Source organism: Caloenas nicobarica, chromosome 4, assembly GCF_036013445.1.
Source record: "Caloenas nicobarica isolate bCalNic1 chromosome 4, bCalNic1.hap1, whole genome shotgun sequence".
Classification (NCBI taxonomy): domain Eukaryota; kingdom Metazoa; phylum Chordata; class Aves; order Columbiformes; family Columbidae; genus Caloenas; species Caloenas nicobarica.
The window spans coordinates 13,425,316-13,443,343 of NC_088248.1; the positions used below are offsets into that span (position 1 = coordinate 13,425,316).

General features: G+C 41.2%; 1 protein-coding gene across 1 annotated transcript in view; it reads left to right on the forward strand.

Moving 5' to 3' along the window:
* AFG2A (AFG2 AAA ATPase homolog A) overlaps positions 1-16,499 on the forward strand; it is a 200,819-nt gene extending 184,320 nt beyond the window's left edge. The window contains 1 exon segment of the mRNA XM_065634960.1: positions 16,164-16,499. Coding sequence (XP_065491032.1) covers positions 16,164-16,340 — 177 coding nt within the window. The 3' untranslated portion in view covers positions 16,341-16,499.
* Positions 16,500-18,028: the final 1,529 nt, after the last annotated feature.

Below are 18,028 nucleotides of genomic sequence, written 5' to 3' on the forward strand. Positions count from 1 at the left end.
CTTCCTATTTTGCTTCTACTGGAGAGATCGGTATTTAAAAAATAGGTAGAAATCCTTAGCGACAAACTGTTTTATTGCCTGCTCTCTGCTTGTGTTGCAGCTCTCAGTGGAAGCTCCTGGCTTTCCATGGCAGATATTTAACAAGCTTAGATGTGAAATTTACACCTTGGGAACAGAAGATTCAGGTGACTGTGAAAATGAAGGGTGGTAGTTTGCGGCAGAGCTTTCTGTTAAATACATACCACATCAGGAGTTTGGAAACCCAGGATTCAACGGCTACTGATCGGTGCTTTGCACGTAATGACCTACCTGTAACTAGTTTAACTACATAATGTTAATGCCGTGTTTAAGATATAAAGCACCAAAGGGATGTGACATGTTGGTATTGATCACAATTCCATTCTGTTACCAGTGCAAATATTTTAGCATTCATAAATTAATTGATTGAATCCTACGTTAGAAACTGTCTCTAGTTCCAATAATGGGTATTATTGAGTCCAAAGTTTTGCAGAAACAGTTAAGTACCACCATGTACCATCACAAAGTTGAAAAATGTCTTACTTGTTGATTCAACATGTTCTGCTCATTGATTTATAGTTTCCGTTTAGCTTTCAATTATAAAAAGCAGATAAGTGTTTTGGAACATATTTAAGCATGTGCTTTGCTTCAGTCGCATTTACTGACGTCAGGGGAACCCGAAGCAGATGCTTGTGTGCTTTCAGGGATGCTTTCATGAAACAAGGAGAGCGGGAAAGAGAGAAGACTGTCCTTCCCTTTTTGGCTCTCCTCTTTTCATGTGTGAGTAACATCTTGTGTGTCTGGTTTTGTTTAAATTCAAGGATGGCAAACAACCACATTCTGTGAAAACTTCCTACTTCTTCCCCATCCTTCTTTATAGTTTGTTTTTTTCTTCTTGTTATTGATATTTGGTAGCCTGCAGAGACAAAGTGATGTGAAACTTAGAGGTCTTTATAGAGGAGTTTATCCTAGCGGTGTTTTTATAAAGCCCTGTGGTCCCACAGGTCCCTGGTTCCTTTGCTCGGTTTGCTTTTTTAAACACAGCTTTAGCATGGGGTCTGTCAGGAGAGAGGTAGCAGGGAGATGGATGGGAGAATCCCACAGCTCACAATACTTGACTGGATTGTCTCTTTATACTAAAATAGTGTTCCTGAAGCCTGTTCTAATCTCCTATAGCTCTCATTAAATATATGGATACTTGTCGGCAAATTACAAGTCTGTGAGCCCAGTAAACCTGTTGGTTCTTCTGAATCAAGTGTGCCTAATGTTCAGATTAATTTGTATACGGAGATTTAAATGGAAGTGGCACTCATTATGTACTATAAATCTAAAATAACTTTACAAAATAAGAGTGTGTATACAGACTCTGCTTTTTAAAAGGGAAAGAAATCACTAGTATTTTTGTTTGGAGATTTACTCTTTTTTTCTTTTTTTTTTAACAGCGAAGCATTTCCTGATGTGTTTGCAACAGGATGTTTGTTGAATTCGCATGTATATGTAGCAGTTAGGTGGCTATCATTGCTTTGCCAGCTACTCAATTAGTGTTGTGACAAACCAAACAACTGCTAAATGACAGTGCTGAAAATAATTGTGCTGGTTTCTCGGGAAGTGTAAAGACTAGGGTATTCCGCCATCTAAGTTTAAGGGCCATTTGCTTTGCATCTAAAATATTCTCTAGATTTTAAAGGTGAGGAGAGAAAGATTTTGTAAATAGCCAAGAGTGTACATAGGTGTAGCATTAACAGCTGAATGTCACATCTTTTTCTCTCCATCAAAGTTTAGGTTATGTGAATGGGGTTACGGTGACCCTAATTATGAAGTCTAGTGCTGATCTCAGATTTCAAACCTACTCTTCTGTGTGCAAAAATGTCAGCGTAAACTCTTGTTGGAGCCGTGTAAACTTGATCAGGGTCCTCTTTTAATGGAGAAATCGTATTATGAAATACATCTGTTCCCAATAGTTTTAAGAAATGCCTTGTGGCGATTAAAGCAATTGCTTGCTTAGAAAATAATACCAGGAAAATATCGAGCACTGTTTGCTGGTTTTGCCCTTCTAGATATACACTGTGTTAAAGAGAAGGATCAGCAGTCCATCAATACTACATAAATTAAGAAGTCCCTCAGTGGCTGACTTAATAATCTAAGTAGTATGTCTTAGCTGAAGGAGAACTGAAAAGTAGTGTGCACATTTACTGCATAGCTGGCTTGCTGTAAAGTTGTCAGGCAGTACTTATTTATAAACCTTGCAAACTGAAAAAACCTGATAAGATTAGCATGACATGACAAATGCCAGCTATAAATAGATGTCTGACTTCCTGCCCATCTATTCTTTCTCCTGCCCTTCATACTCTGCTCCGGCATAACAGCCTGCCAGGGCTGTGCAGCTCCCCCAGGTGAAGGTCAGCTCTTGATGTATTTTTGATCATCATGTAAAGTTCCCCTGTTAGTATGTGGTCCCTGTTTTAACCTCTTTGCAGATTCCCCCGATTATCCCAAATCACTTTCACATGGAGCTGAGGTTAAGCTTTATTTCTCTTGGCTTGTCCCTTCTGTAGCAGACACTTCCTCTTCACTTTGAAAGGACAAAGCGATGTTCAGCTGCCTGGGCCTGCGCCCAGCATTTGATTTATACATTATTTAATTTCCTTTAGAAAATTGGAAGCAGAACTTTGGGAGTGGAAGTCAGTCCTTTTCATTTGTTTAAGGATCTTTTAGGGCTAATATAATCGTCGATAGTAGATGTCAACATGATTAGGGTGACTTAAGGTAAAGAAAATTGAATACCAGGGGAAATTCTTTCATAATGGAGATAGTGCCAAGATTTATAGCTGTGCACAAGATCTGTGGGTCATGAATTGTGGCATTTAAAAATGAAAATGGAAAATCATTGAGTTTTTGAGTGACGTATTGAAGACACCTGCCTCCCCTTACTGCACAGCAGGCTGGGGCAAGAAAGGTTTGCACCCTTTGCGTTACATTTGCAATCGTTTCTTGGACTGCAGTGCTCTCTGGAACTTAATTCAACCAACTAACTAATTCTGCAGAAATTCTTCAGTTAGTCCGGAGGTTTTCATTTGGGCTGACTCTGCATTCTCTTCTGCAATTAGGTCCGCACATGCCGTGGAGTGACTGCCAAGACAATTTGAAAATTTCTCATGCAGTAGAGTCAGGAAATTAAACATTAACTCTGGAAAGGGCATCATATCATATTTGGCAGTGTGGTTTGAATACTGTGTCTACCAAGGGGTGGAAGGTCCTCCTCTTACCCACCGGAAAAAAAAAAAAAAAGTATGAACGCTGAAATATTTCTTCTGTGGCATTTTGAATGATCCACATCTGAGGGAAGTATCAGAAGGGGGGAGGCCTGTGGCATGCATGTGCTTACGGATACAACGTGGCTTACCTGTGGCCTTTAGTGAAATAGCATTTAATGACACAGAATTTCAGGGTTCTTGTGCTGCTGTTCCCAACAGGGTTATGTTGGAGGAAAAAAAAAGACTGCAGTGCTGGAGTGTCACTGGGACTCTATGCCTATTACCGAGTCTCTCAGAGTTATGGTATTTGAGTTGTAAGTCATTACTGCACTTGCAGAGTAGGAGATGCATGTTACAGACTTTCTGAATTACAACAGCACTTTCTGATGCAGTCTGAACACACAGATCAGGCACTTTGTACGTACCCTTTTGGTTAAAACAAGTATCTTCATGCATTCAAGCTGCTGAGGTGAGTAACAGTTTTGTGGTGTCGCACAAATGAAAGGAAGTGATGAAATCCAGCTTCCCCATGACATTTCACGCATTTCAAACTCGCTCGTACCACACAAACAATTGATATCACAAAGTCTTCTAGACACCATGGAAAATATTAAACTTGATAGCAAGAAGGAAATGTTAAGAACATCTCCTGATCTTTACAGTACTGAATAATTGCAAAGTAGAGGGAAAATAGTGTTTGGTTTTTGGTTCAGTAGAGAAACCAGTGCTTCTGTGCTGGTATCTTGTATGTGCTATCTTCATTTTTTTTTATCATGGTTCACTGTGTTTGGAGAGGAGCTAAACCACTCACTGTCCCAGTCTTAGTGTCTGTGCATCTAACATAAGATGAGTAAATATAACAAACTGGAAAGTGGAAAGCTCACCTTTCCTCCTGCACATAGACAAGAAATTCCTGAGCACACCTGATGAACTCATCTCCCAGTTAAGGGACTGGGGACAGTATCAGCTGTAGAAATCCATGCTAGTAAGAGAGAGCAGCATGAGCTACGGTATTGCCCATTGAATAAGAGGTCCTTTATTTTCTGCTGCTTCTGCTCACGGCCAGCTTGGCACGTGCCATTGGACGCTCTTGTCCTTAGCGTCCTCCTTTACTCTTCTGTGCCATGCAAAGTAGACTGCTAGGTGACCTCTGAGCCTGGTCGATATGCTGGAGCAGCACCGAGGGGAGCAGTTGTGCTCCATTGCGTGATTATATAGTTTGGTGACATAATTCAGCATGGTAAAATATTGCAGAAATTAATGAGAAGGAAGTTCATCTGTGAGGAGGAGAGCACCCACAGCACTGCAGGTCAGAGGAGCAGGTGAGCTTTTCCTGTCTATTATCCCAGCTTCCCCCAAAGACAACTGCTAGATATTTTGAAGACCCAGGCTTGCATACTTCTTGTATGGAGGCTTGCAGTATGGGTTAAGACTGCTTTCTGTTCTTACTCTTCAGGCTACAGATTTGAGGGCTGGCTGGGATCTGTACCACCCACCGTACCAGGAGGTTTTCTCATTTTCTCCTTCTTCCCTTCTGCCAAAAGCCCTCTCAGCCCAAGGGTCCTGTCTGTCTGTCTGTCTTTCCTATTGCTCTCCATAATAGTTGTTTCCTTCATCTTTCTTTCCTCCTTTCCCTTCATAGCTGTTTGGACAAAGAGAGCTGATACGGTTCCTTTCTCTAGTGGTGAAACCGGGGAGAGCAGAATCTTTTCTCTGGCAGAGCATACGCTCTGGTAGGTAAACCAGTCCCGCAGCAAGAGGCGCGCTCCTACAGGAAACCTGACCGTGACCTCAATTTGCAACTGTCCCTCAAACATGGCACCTTGGGACCACTTCAGCTGCACAGGCCAGTCCTGTTTCTGGCTGCACTAACGTTTCTTAATGGCTTTTGAGGGTTTTTTAGCTGTGGTCCTTAGCTCTGTTATAGTGGACCTTTCTCAGCTCACTCTTGCGGCGTCCTCGGCTGTGCTACAGCGATAGCAGCTCCTTCAGGTGTCATTCCCTCCTCCCTTGATCTCAGCCTCTGCCCTGGTGTTAGATGCTATCCTGGCAAATCTTCCTGGGGCCAGGAAAGGTGGGAGACACGTGACATTATCTCAGTGACTGTGAAAACAGTAATACCGTATGTGGCAGTGTCTACAGACAGCCTTCTTCAAATGTTAAGCACCTACCTAGCAGGTGTGGTCACTCTCACGTCCCTCTGTCACTGCTGGGGAAAGGTAGGTGCCTGTCCTCAGGGCTTGGGTGATCTGAGGAGCCTTCTGGGAACCTACAGATTAGTGCTTTCTCTGCAGAGAGCCCAGAGCTACTATGCTGCGATGCAAACACCAGCGGCAAGAGCTTCAAGTCGGGAATGCTGAACATAGAGCGCTGCGGCCGAGGCCAGCAGATGCCACAGAGTTCTTGGGAGATCCTCATGGCTGAAAACTATTAAGCATAAATCTCTAGCCTTAAACTGCTCGAACATAAAGCATTTTTTTTTTAAATGAAGAGAAATGCAAATGACCCATTTTCTAAGTCTTCGTAGCACTGGAAATGTGCGTTGCATTGTCTTGTGTAGACAAGGAAGGGGGGAGTGAAAGCACAAGAGACCGAGGAGGTTTTCGCAATAACATGGTACAAACTGAGAAGGAGTTTGAGAGTATGAAACAGGAGAAATAGAGGAATTTGCTAAATTAGATCTGTTATCCAAGGGAGTAGCAGATTCGGTTATCTGGAATACTGAAGTGACTTTCAAACGTGGCGTGGATTCAGTTTTCTCAGCTGCAGGAGGGCACTCAAACGACAAGTTTTAATGTTAACAATGCAAAATCAGACGTCTTGTTAATCTGGTCACTCATAACTTTTCACTGAAGGTAAGTGGCAGCTCTGACTGGTTCTTACATTTCAACATTTTACCTTATGCTGCCTCATTCTGTTCTTTGGTTTGTTCCCAAAGTGATGGGGGCCAATGATACTGGTGACAAGCTGCTCCGCTCGTGAGGCAGCTGGTAGGTACTTTTGGGCAGTGCTGTGAGTCCCTCATGGCACACACTCAGTGATTCACTGGACCGAGGAATTCTAGACCAGAAGCAGTGGGCCACATCTAGCTACAGACCATACTTAGCAGACACAAGGATATGCCTTGTGAGATGTATCGTTCGAGGTTTTTATTCAAACTAAAAGTGATTAGCGGATATGCTGTTACTGACAGTACAATTGTATTAAGTGTTTTATGACTGAATAACTCAAAATACTGGTGTTTTTTCAAGCATGAAAATCTTAAAACCCAGTAGATCGAGGGGTGTCAAGTGAGAACACCAAGATCCTTATGGGAAACGTGGGGGCTGCCCACCTGAAAGGGCCACTGGCAAGGCCACCTGCACCAGCAAATGCCTCTCTCCGTACACACACCAGGCATGTACTTTTCTTAATTAGATGCATCTTGCATTGGTTTTGAATTGGCAGATGAGTGAAAAACAAGTTGCACAAGTGAAAGCATTTGTATGTAGGCTTAACATGTCTCTCAGCTTCAGTGTGGTTTAAACCCGCTTTCTTTTGCAGTCTCATCCTCCTCCTGCCTTTGGAGTTTTCCTCCCTTGCCTGCCTTCCTGCCTGCATCCTGGGTGAGCCAGTGCAGGGTGCTAAACCAGGAAAAAATACTCTCTTCTGTGCTGCTGCATTGGTTTTCTGCTGCTTAGCACTTGAACAGGCCCATTAAGGGGCCAGAGCAAAAAGAGGTGGTGACCAGTGCATCACTGGTTTAGACTGGAAGCACAGGTCACACTGTCCTGTCTGTCTTACTGCTATTTTATTGCCTTTTCATTCCATTAAAACATACCCCTTACATAAATCCTTAACTCAAGGTAATTGTTGGTACACCACTTTTCTTGCTTCGTATATTTATATCATTCTGTGTTTTTCCTTGCTATAATTACTCATTTTCTTGCAGAAGCAAAACTTGCATTAAAACTGAAGTTCTTTACCAGCCTTTTTGCTTCCTCTTTAAGGAGTAATAACCGCACATGGAGGCATCTGGCTCTGGCCGACAGCATTGCTTTCACGGTCCTCCCAGCCGTGTTCTGCCTCCCTGGAATACAGGCACGCAGTAGCCCTCCTCCCTGATTTTCTTGGGAAACACGAGTAGCTGGGTACCTTGGGAAGCTCCAAGAGGTAAACTTAGAAACAGTCCAAAATTCCTCTAGCATTCTGCTGAGGAAATAGATACTCCACAGGAGACATCTCGCACCTTCCAGGAACTGAGACCAAATAAATGAAAAATCAGGAGAGCTTCCATTAAGGACGTTATTCGGCTTGCAATCTAAAGGCCCTGCACAGCAAATGTCTTTTCGCTCTCCTTGCCTCAACTCAGGATGTGTTTGCAGAAAGCCAGAAAGCTTTCCTCTCTCTTATTCTCATTTTCATAGGATTTGTATGCTTTCTAGCCAAATTGATAGAAACGCTAAGACTCCAGAAGATTTGTTAGACTTTCTGGCCATTATTTTTAACTGAGTTTGTTTGCTTTTACTGTGTCGTATTATAGTATCTCATAGGTAGGTAACTACAAATACGGTTGCTATTAACCTGCTATGCAAGATTCACATCAGAGACAATATTTGCTGTGGCTCCAAAGACAGGATGAAAGGGACAGTTAAAAAAAAAAAAAAAAAAAGAAAAAAAAAAAGCCAAACATGAAAAAATATTTTTTTTTCTTTCCTTTTTACTGGGTGGATTCAGAAGTTTAGGGCTCTTTTAATGGGGATATAATGTAATAGAAGTGCTGCTGGAGTAGAATGGAGTTGAAAGACAGTTCTAGACTGGCTGTGCTCTATCGATATTAAAAAAAATATATATATATTTTTAGGGAAGGGAGGGCACTTCTCCCAATTCCTTTTGCAGAATTGCTCTTATTTGCTTTGTTTGGATAAGAATCTATGGCATCCACTACTTTCACAGGTTAAACTTGAGAAAAGTATTACTGGTTTGAGAAGCAAATGCATGCATTATTTTTCGGTGCAAGAAATACAGAATAAGCTGAAAGTATCGCCCAACCTCATATCTATCTGCTTAAAAATCTGAAAAGCAAGCACAACAACTAATTAATAGCTACACTATGCTAGGTTTCATAAGGTAGAAGCTGACAAATCTGTTTTGTAGTTTTTTCTTTTGTTTTGCTTTTCTATAGAGCAACTTATGACAGCTATAGGTAATGATGTTGTCCAAGGCTTCTAGCGTTAAATTTTCAGTTGCATAATTCAATCTGTCTTGCTAGCTGCATGCAGCAAAATAGCATTGGCTCTGTGTACAGGTCCTCCATAGTAACAGCATACTGTGAGAACACAGTATTCTGTTAATTACTTTTAATTAAATGAGTGTGCATGCACACACGAGCACATGCACACACACATACACACACGTATGTGTACATATAGAAAAACTGTTTTTCTAGTGGTTTGGCTTCCTTTTCCTCACTGAAGGGAGGTTAAACTTTCTCATTAAATGTTTATATAAAAATGAAATAATTCTGAGGTTAACCAGAAATGCAGCTTAATCTTGTATAGAAACATGTGTGACTTTTTTTTTTAGTTGCACAAATATATCTGAAACTTGGAGTTGGCAGAGAGTGCTGTTTAAAAATATTTAGTCTCAGCATGTAAAAACTTGTTTTGTTACAGAATTCTTTTGTGAAAGGTGTAGCTATGCCATGTCTCTGCCAAAGTGATGGGAGCCATATCGACAGAGTGCATTTTGGAAAATAGCTGCATTTTGGGCTTGCAGTTAGAAAAGTTATGTTGGAATTTACTTGTTTTATATATTGCTCGGAAGGATAGCACAGCTAGTAATATTTTTTAAGAGAGTGGAAGGAAGTAAAAAGAAAGCTTGCAGATGGAGTCAAAGTTTCGCTCTGTTAGGACATGTTGGGATGAGCAGAGGTATGTATGATGACACTTCGCATGTACCACTGAAGGCTCCAGTTTATTTTCTTCAGCTGTCATCATGTGCATAGTTATGAGACATACGCTTAATTTTGGCTACACACCTCCTCTTTCCCTTCTCTTCCCTGAGCGTGTTTAAGCTTTATAGAATAGTAAGAGCTACTGATACATGTGATGCTGTCTGCTGCCCAGACACAACCCCTGCTCACTTTTTGGTACTGTCAGGGCAATTAGACGCAGCATTTTGTGGTCCTTGCTGCCTCATTAATTGTTGCCATGATGGCGTTGTCCCACAAGAGCAACTGGCCGGTCGTGTGGCTCAGCCCCTCGCCAACAAGCCACGTGTGACCCAAGCAGGTAGATGAGGTGAATCTGAAGCCTCCTGGCCGAGAGTGGGAGGAGGAGGCAGGAGAAGGACTTGGTCCCTGCTGCGGTCACCCAAGGCAGCTGTGGCCACCATGGGAAGAGCTGAGTGGGAACCATCGTCTGGCCAGACTGGCTGTATTCGGGTGGCACAGCCACTTCATGTCCCTGCTCAGCACCACAGGTAAGATGTGGGCACCCACACACATGGCCACATGCACATCAGTCTGCAAAATGACACAAATAAGCAAACCGTAGATTAAATACTAAGTGAAAAATTGGGCCTGTCTGTTCCAAAGTAAAATCACCTACAGACATCATTAAAGGAACTGGTTTTGTTCAATTACGTTTCCTATAACAACTTCTCATAAAAGAAACCAAGAATAGCAGAGATTGTTTGCTCAGCCTGTTGGATCAGAGACACGAGATACACATAATACCTGTCCTTTTTATTTAAGAATTGCAAAGGTGCTGCCTCAGCACTACAGACCTGTTTTAAAGTAGACTAACCGATGTCTGCTCCTATTGAATGTCTCTTTAATAAACAAGGAAGAAGGAAGTCTATCTTTTTATAAATTATTTTTAAGGGTTAGATCAAAATTTATTACAGAATAATCAATTGTTTCATGGTTATGGAAACTTTTTTTGCTAAATGGGACAAGATTTATAGTGGTCTGTAAGAATTTCTCATCTCAAAGAAGAGAGAAAAGGCATCTTATCTTGTACTTTCCTGTTTTATATATAAAACAGGCAAGTAGGAACACAAGAGAAGTACTGAATTTAAGCCTTTTTGAAGTACATCAAAAAGTCCACCTCTCACCACTTAAAAGCCATTCAGTTTAGCCCATTTTAAATTAAAAAAAAAAAAGTATCGGTGACATCTTGAAATAGTATTTTTATCTTCAATAGCCGTATGTTGTACAAAAGCATTATCTAGGGCATGTCTCCCCAGCCCAGCCAACATGGTGCTGCGGTACCCGAGCCCGTTCAGACAGACCAGCTTGCGCATCAGCAGCCGTGCGGGGATGCTGAAACAGGATAAGCGAGCAAAAATTTCCCGAGGCAATCCAGCAGCGCTCTGCTCCCAGAGGAAGGGGTGTCGCTTGCTGTGCTCTCCACCCCTCCCATGCCGACTGGTGCTTGGCGAATCCCCCTGTGAGCCCATCTCAATAACCCCAGTGGCAAGCTGGCACTTTTTCTTTCTTTTTTTTTTTTTTTTTTTTTTTTTTCTGGGTTAGTTTTCTGATGTTCTGGTGCATTGAATCAGTTAATGAAAGGGCCAGCTTAGTGCCAGAGCCAGCACAAGGGATGAGTGGGAGGCTGCAGCGGGTGGTGCCTGCACAAAGGAGAAGGGGGACAGAGGGGCCATGGTGTCCCACACTTGGAGGGGGAGTGATCGGCTGGGGGTGGCAAAAACCTAGAAGTATTTACCTCTCTGAGGTATTTACCTAGAAATATTTACCATCTCTGCCCAGCGTGGCATTGAGCCTCATACAGATCCCTTGCAGAGAGTTGTGTGCTGCTGGAGTTGCACTGAATTCAGAGATTTATGTCAATTTTAGAACACCGTCAGCAGCCTTTCCCTAGTACTGCCTTTTAGCCTCTCTGCCTACGGCGCATCTTCTCGCGATTTGTTTTCTGTTCTCACTTTGGAAAGGCTTCCATGTTCAGCCCTGTCCTCAGCCAGGTGAAGGCCCTGGGAGCTTTCTGACTTCCCCCGTTTGCTGTGGATAAGGCTGTTGCTCTCCACAGAGCAGCTTCTGACGCAGGGGTAAAGGGGGTGCCAGCCACAGGGAGGAATTTCCCTGAGAGAGAAGCCGATGTCCTGACCTGGGAGTCATTCATCTCTTTTCAAAATGCCATGTACGGACCTTTTATCTCTCCTTAACAGAGTGGGAAAGCAAACTCCCCAAACCTATCCCTAATCCTCCTTTGAGGCTGCCTGGCAGGCGCGCACCACGGAGCGCTCGGTCCCGCAGGTAGTTTTCATCCAGGAAGCCCCACAATTTGCAGCATTCACAAGCCGCAGGGTACTATTCTGTTTCCAGGCTCCTAATCCCTGTTACACACAATCCCTTACAACTTTAACTGGCAGGGCGGAGGAGCAAGTTAAAAAGGAAGGAAAAAGGAAAATGAAACACAATGTCCAGCCAGGCAGTGGCTGCCAGTTACTGCGCACACAATTGACACCAGCTGCAGCCCAATTAAACCCGACATTCACAGGTGTTCCCTACAGACTCTGCACTAACAAAACCACTTTCTTGAAAATACCTAAGGCTTTAACACAGAAGCTCATTTCTTTTTCTTTTTTTTTTTTTTTTTCTTCTTTTTTTAAGGTTCTTTAAAGCTATTTAGAGCACTTTAAATACAAAGAAGCTGAAAAGGACTTTCAGTCCGCTGGGAAGAGTTGGTGGTTAATGCCAGAGTGGGGGAGTATCAGCCAAGCTCAATCAGCCAGTGTAACCATTGGTTTCAGGAGAAAGATGGGCCATGCTGAATGCTGTTTATTCAGGGAACAGTAACTGGCACTGGGCATTTTATTGTTGCTGGGAGTGAAGTGGGGAGGGAAGGAACAACAAGGTGTAAATCCATTTCTTTTTGGGACTCATCATTATTGGCACTATAGCTGTGAACTTGTGTGTGGCTTTGCTTGTTACTGATCTGTGTGTGTGTGTGTGTGTGTGTAGTTCAGATAGCAGATTTTAGTTATTTCCTCCCAGGATAACTTGATATAGTTGCCTTTTTACTTTGAAGTAAAACTCTAAATTAGTTGTTTAGTTTCTGATCTTATAGCACTCATTCAGCTGATGAATCAGTCCTTTAAAAAATAATAATCTGTTTTAAATACATGAATTCACAACTATTTCCATGCTAAGACAGGACTGCAGACAGCAGACTAATGCATAGGTCAGTAATTTGCTCCCATTCCATTGAAAATGAGAATTGTGTTTGTTAAACTTTCATTTATAATGATATTAATAACGAAACTAAGGCATATTCTGTTACTTATAGACTCAATAGTATTCAACCATGCCTGGCTGGCTATTCATCTCTGCAATAACAGCCCACACCTCAGTGGTTGTTGCTTAATTACCTGCTGCCTGGTCTGTTGCTGTTTAATCACTGTTTTTTCTGACAATCGCTTAATGTCTTCATTACTGCTCTGACAGCCAATGCTGAAAGCCAGTCTCTGTTCAGATGCAGTCAAGAATATCTATTTTGTCCTTCAATACATTGAGCTGCAATTTTGCCTTTGGAGCAGGGCTAAGACGTTATCCCAATTCCTCACAGCACACAGAGATCCAAGAGGCTGCACTTTTTTGTGTTTGGGGCTTTTTTTGGTTGGTTGGGGTTTTTTTTCTTTGTTTGTTTGTTTTTTAATGCTGAAAAGGTAAAAATGGCAATCCCCTGGATTTATATTTGAAAATAATTAAGCATTGTCTTAAAACTGGCAGGTAGGTAATATTGGTTCACAGCATTTATTTATAGGGCAGGCAGAGGCTAGTCGTGGTGATAGATGAAATGGAGAGAAAAGAAAATCATCCAGGCTTCAAATTCACAAGTATATGACTTAAATTAGGTCTTCTCACTCAGGAAAAGATGCTGGAGACAGTGTGGATAATTTTCTGAAAAAAATAATCTCTGTGCTAATATAATAGCAACTGCAATAGCAGGAAGGGAGCTGCCAGCGGCTCCCCCCCGCCCGGCCCGGCCTCAGCCCCCTGACAGCGAAAGGATGGAGCAGAACGAGTGAAGATGGCATGACAGACAGTCTGAACTACGGACAGGTTCTGCAGGAGCAGGGACTGAATCACTGAGGGCTCTTCAGCTTGCAAAGACTTGACTGGGAGGGGATGAGGTAAAACCCTGTAAAACCGTCAGTGATATGGAGAAGGTGAACAGGGAACAACAGATGAATCATCGTTCTCATAACACAGGAACTAGGAGGCGCTTGTTGAAAATACCAGGTTGGAGACAAACAAAAATGCTTTTTATACAATGTATGATTAGACTGTGGCACTCGTTACAGGATGACGTTGTGGAAGCCACAAGAAGTGATTTAAGAAAGTAATTGGACAAATTCATGGAGGATAAGCATGCTGCAAGATTTAAAAACTGATGATCTAGATGCAGCCTCTGATTTTGGAGTGCTGCTAAGCCTGGGAAGGATCTGTATCTTGCTGCAAAACCACTGTTTTCCTTTCTTTTTTGTCAATTAGCCCCTCTGCTACCTTTCCTCTTTGTCTCATTTGACCCAGTTAATACTGTTTGGTTTTTTTTTAATAGGCGGAGACGACATTTTAAAACCCTTCAGTTGCTTGGTCTAGTATGAAATGTCCTAACATGACTATGACAAGAAATATCTATGAAAAACCAGCAGACCCCAGGCCAATAACACAGTAGATTTCACCAGATTAATTCACTCTCATTTCACTGTGGCTTTATTACTACTTGTGTTTGCTTTACGTGAGCGATTTAGCTTTACTAGCTAGTAAGAATGCTTGTGAGGACTGGTTTTTTTGTTTTTTTTTTTTTGTTAAGTTTGCATACTTGAGTGAAGAAAAATAATCAAACTTGCCTTGTCGAATCTCTTACTTCAGAAACCTGATATCCTGGGTTAGCCAAGGAATGGAAACAACGCCATGTGACTTCTGTGACCAGATGCAAAGGCACAAATTTTAAACACTGTGCCATAATGCTTGCTGTTTATTACTCAATAACATATAAAATCTTTAGTCCACAAAAATTCTGAATGCAGCCAGGAAAAAAGAGAATGATAATTCATGTTTTAAAATTCTTTCCTCTTCCCTTAAAAGCAGCTCAAATACTCCTGAGAAACAAACAAAAAATTTGGCTCAGTCTTTAAGAATAAAATTCAGACAAAAAAAAATTTATTTGGAGGTTGATTATGGTCACTGTTACCCATATCCTTGGCAGAGTATGGAGAAAATGAAAAAAAGTATCATCAGAAGTATGAGCTTGTGGGAAAATCTCTCCGAAGTGTATCAGTGTACAAATGAAACAGGAAGAAATAAGACTGGCAGTGTGGCAGTGCTGTTCCTTCTGTTTTGGATCTGCCAACTTGACAGTCTCTCCTTCAGCTTCTCTTTCAGTAAAACATTCCAGCTCCTAACAAGTGAATGTCTTGTGCTGTAGTGATACCCTACTTCATAATTTTGATGCTGTGGATCAGTGATGGTCTCTGTGAGCAGAATAGAATCGTCAAAACCTGCCGTACTTCATTGTGGGTGTTTTTAATAATGCATGTGAAAACCCCCACAAGGTTTCTTCCTCTTCATTTTGTGGAAAACTTGCATTTACTGCAGGATATATCAAGGGCAAACAGACCCCTCCTTCAAAGATCAGCACAAGTTTAAAGTCCAAGATGCTTGGGATCTGTTTTTCCATCAACAGTCTTCTCCCTTTTGAAAGATTTCTGATCTTGGTGTTAGGCAGGGATGGAGGGGGACTTGGATCTGGTTTGGTTTTTTTCCTTTTTTAAGTGGTTTTATATTTGTATTAGAGATAGGGAAACAGTCACACCATCTACTTAGAGAAAAACCTGAACAGAAGGACCAAGATCCCTGCATTACTTTCTAGATGATGTATTACTTACCTCTGCAAGAAGCCGGTGCATTAAATCTCAGCTACACTTCCACATTTAACTGTCTCTGAAGTCCTGAAAAGCATTAAAATGCATAACAGCAGTGTTTGGCTTCACTGCTCATTAGAGCAGCACAGAACTAATAGTAATATTGTTGTAACTTGACAAAGCCATCCAAATCCATGCATGTTTTCTTGTGAAAGCTTCCTAAACATGCTGCTAAATCCTCTAAAAAGCTACTAAACGGCTTTGGCAACCATTAGCACAGCAGAAGCGGGGGAACTCTTTTCAGTAAGTGAACAAACAGAGAAAATATGCTGAATAGCTGGACAAATGTGTTTCAGCTGGCTCTTTCATTTACAGATATAAGGGAGCAGTCAATATCAATCACTGTTTTCCCTGTTGCGCTGGAAATCACAATATCTCTTTTCATTCCACAAGCTCTTTTCACCACAGTAATGTGTCTTTAGAGTGACACTGGCATCAGTCTGTTTCCGCTGTCTGAAGTCCAGAGAGCTTAAAAACACATTGCAGGGTATGAGACATTAACCCTCCTCCCCTTCCACACACCCCTCTCCTTCCAGCCTTCCTTCCCGAATTAATTGTTTTTACTTCTTTCCCAGCGTAAAGCTGAGAAAGAAAAGTGCCCGCAGAGCCTGGGAATATCTGCTCTTGTGCTTTGGGGACAGAAAAATGTACTGCTGTTTGCTGGGGTTTTAATTTATCAGGTGTCACGGGGAGTTTAACACAAGGTAATATGATTATCAAGTTAATTTGCCACATACTGTAATATGAAATGTAATGTTACTGTGGTTTGGATTTCGAGCTATATCCTGTTTCTTGGACATGCCAATCACCTACAACCTCACTTATTACAAAAAAAAAGTTGGAGAAACTCTGTCGTTGTGAGTATCTGGCATTTGGAGGATGTTGATATTCCTGTGCTCACTTTCTTCAAGTAATACATTTTATAATAACAATGCTGGGGTTTTTTGTTGTTTCTTCCAGATAACAGCAGTCTGTAGAGAAGCAGCCCTCCTAGCTCTTCAGGAAGATATAGATGCCAAATGTATCGAGGGACGGCATTTTCGGTACGCGCTGACTGTTGTCACCCCAAGGATTCCCGATTCCTTAATCCAGTTTTATGCAGATTATCAGCAGAAAAGTGGACTGCACGCACTTTGAAAGGCAAATTAATACATACTCCCGTTCATGGCGTGAATAGCAAATTTCCTTTGTAAAGCTGTCAAAAGCTGAAGAATTTTGTATTGAGATTGGAATCTCCGAAGTTAACTGTGGTGCGGAATCAACGTAATAAATGCCCATGTGGAATTTTGAGTGTAATGGAAATTGTCAAAACTTTGTATTTTACAACTTAAGTGGTATAATCTGCATTTTAGAGGTAGCAAGATTGCTGGTTCAAGTCTGTTTATCTGAGCGTATTTCCATGTATCAATAATAATTATCAAATTCTGAAGTTTGGGTGGATTCTTGGCCCTGAAATAGTGCCAATAAGCATCTTCATTTGCTCATGCCTCAACCACAGTTTAATCCCAGGGACCATCCCAGTGAGGCGCAGACCTGGGGAGCGGCCTCACTACAGCAATGCTCAAAGTTCTTCTGAATCTTTTGATTTATGATCCCCAGAAAAGCTGCCAAACAGGCTTGCTGAACACAGAGCTTTCCGAGATAAAGCTAAGGTATCCGGATTGATTACAGCAAAACGTTTCTCTTTGGTCTTCAACAACTCCTTTTTACCCTGGGAAGCAGGCACCTTAAAAATTGTTCATCCCCAGGCTGCCTGTGCATTTCAGAGATGTGAACCGCATCTAATTCTTGGCCAACCTGAAACCACTGCCAGGCGTCGGCAAAAGAATTTTTTTGCTGTCTGTTTGTTTCCATCAAAAGAAATGGGAATGATGATTGGTAATTTCAAGCTGGCCACCTAAAATCCTAATGAATCCTAATTAATGAATAAGAAAACCTACTTGCAAAAACTGTTATGGATGACCACAAAATAGTTCAGGGACAGATAAAATCTTTTCAAGTTATTTGTTTGTTATATCATCTGTTGAAATGACAACAGGTCCTTATGGGCTCTCTGCTCTTGGACTCAGTATGAAATGTAATTTAAGTAAATTCATTTTCAGCATTTTCCCCCACATTAGAAAGACCGAGCTTTTCAATTCCAGACATGAAAAATAAAGGTAAAGGTAAAGTAAAACCAAGACAAACTTTAACAAAAATAAAAAAGGTGACAAACTCCTGAGTTTCAGTGAGCAATTCTGTGTTTTCCTGGTGTTTTTCAGGTAAGTAGAAGAATTTAGAGGTAAAAATTTTAGCCAAATCCTGCTTTTATTTCTTGAAGTAAACAAGAAATATTGTTTTAAGCTTTATCACATGTACAGTTATTTTAGGGGTTTGTTTATTGATGGTTCTTGCAGTCATTACATATGTATCCATGAGAGAGTTATAAATATTTAAAAGTTTATATCCTTTTATGAGAAATGTATGTCTGTCTAAGATACATTTCTACCGTATTTACTTATATTATCAATATGAAATTAAGAATTAATCTATTGGCCTTGATTTACTTACTTCCACTCAGTACACAATTTGTAGCTTTTAAACAGAAATCTACTATTTTTAAATTATAACTTTTCTATTACTGTTATTCTAACCTCTTGTTGCTATAATCAGCATTTACTTTTACTATTTCTGGAAAGGATTAGAGGATGAGGAAAAGCAGGTAGTTTATTTAGTTCATCTGATGTATGTATTTTTTTCTAAGTTTGACTCATACACCAGACAGAGGGAATTAAAAACACGGTAAACTGGAAGAATTTCCTTGAGGATCAAGACTGCATTTGAAA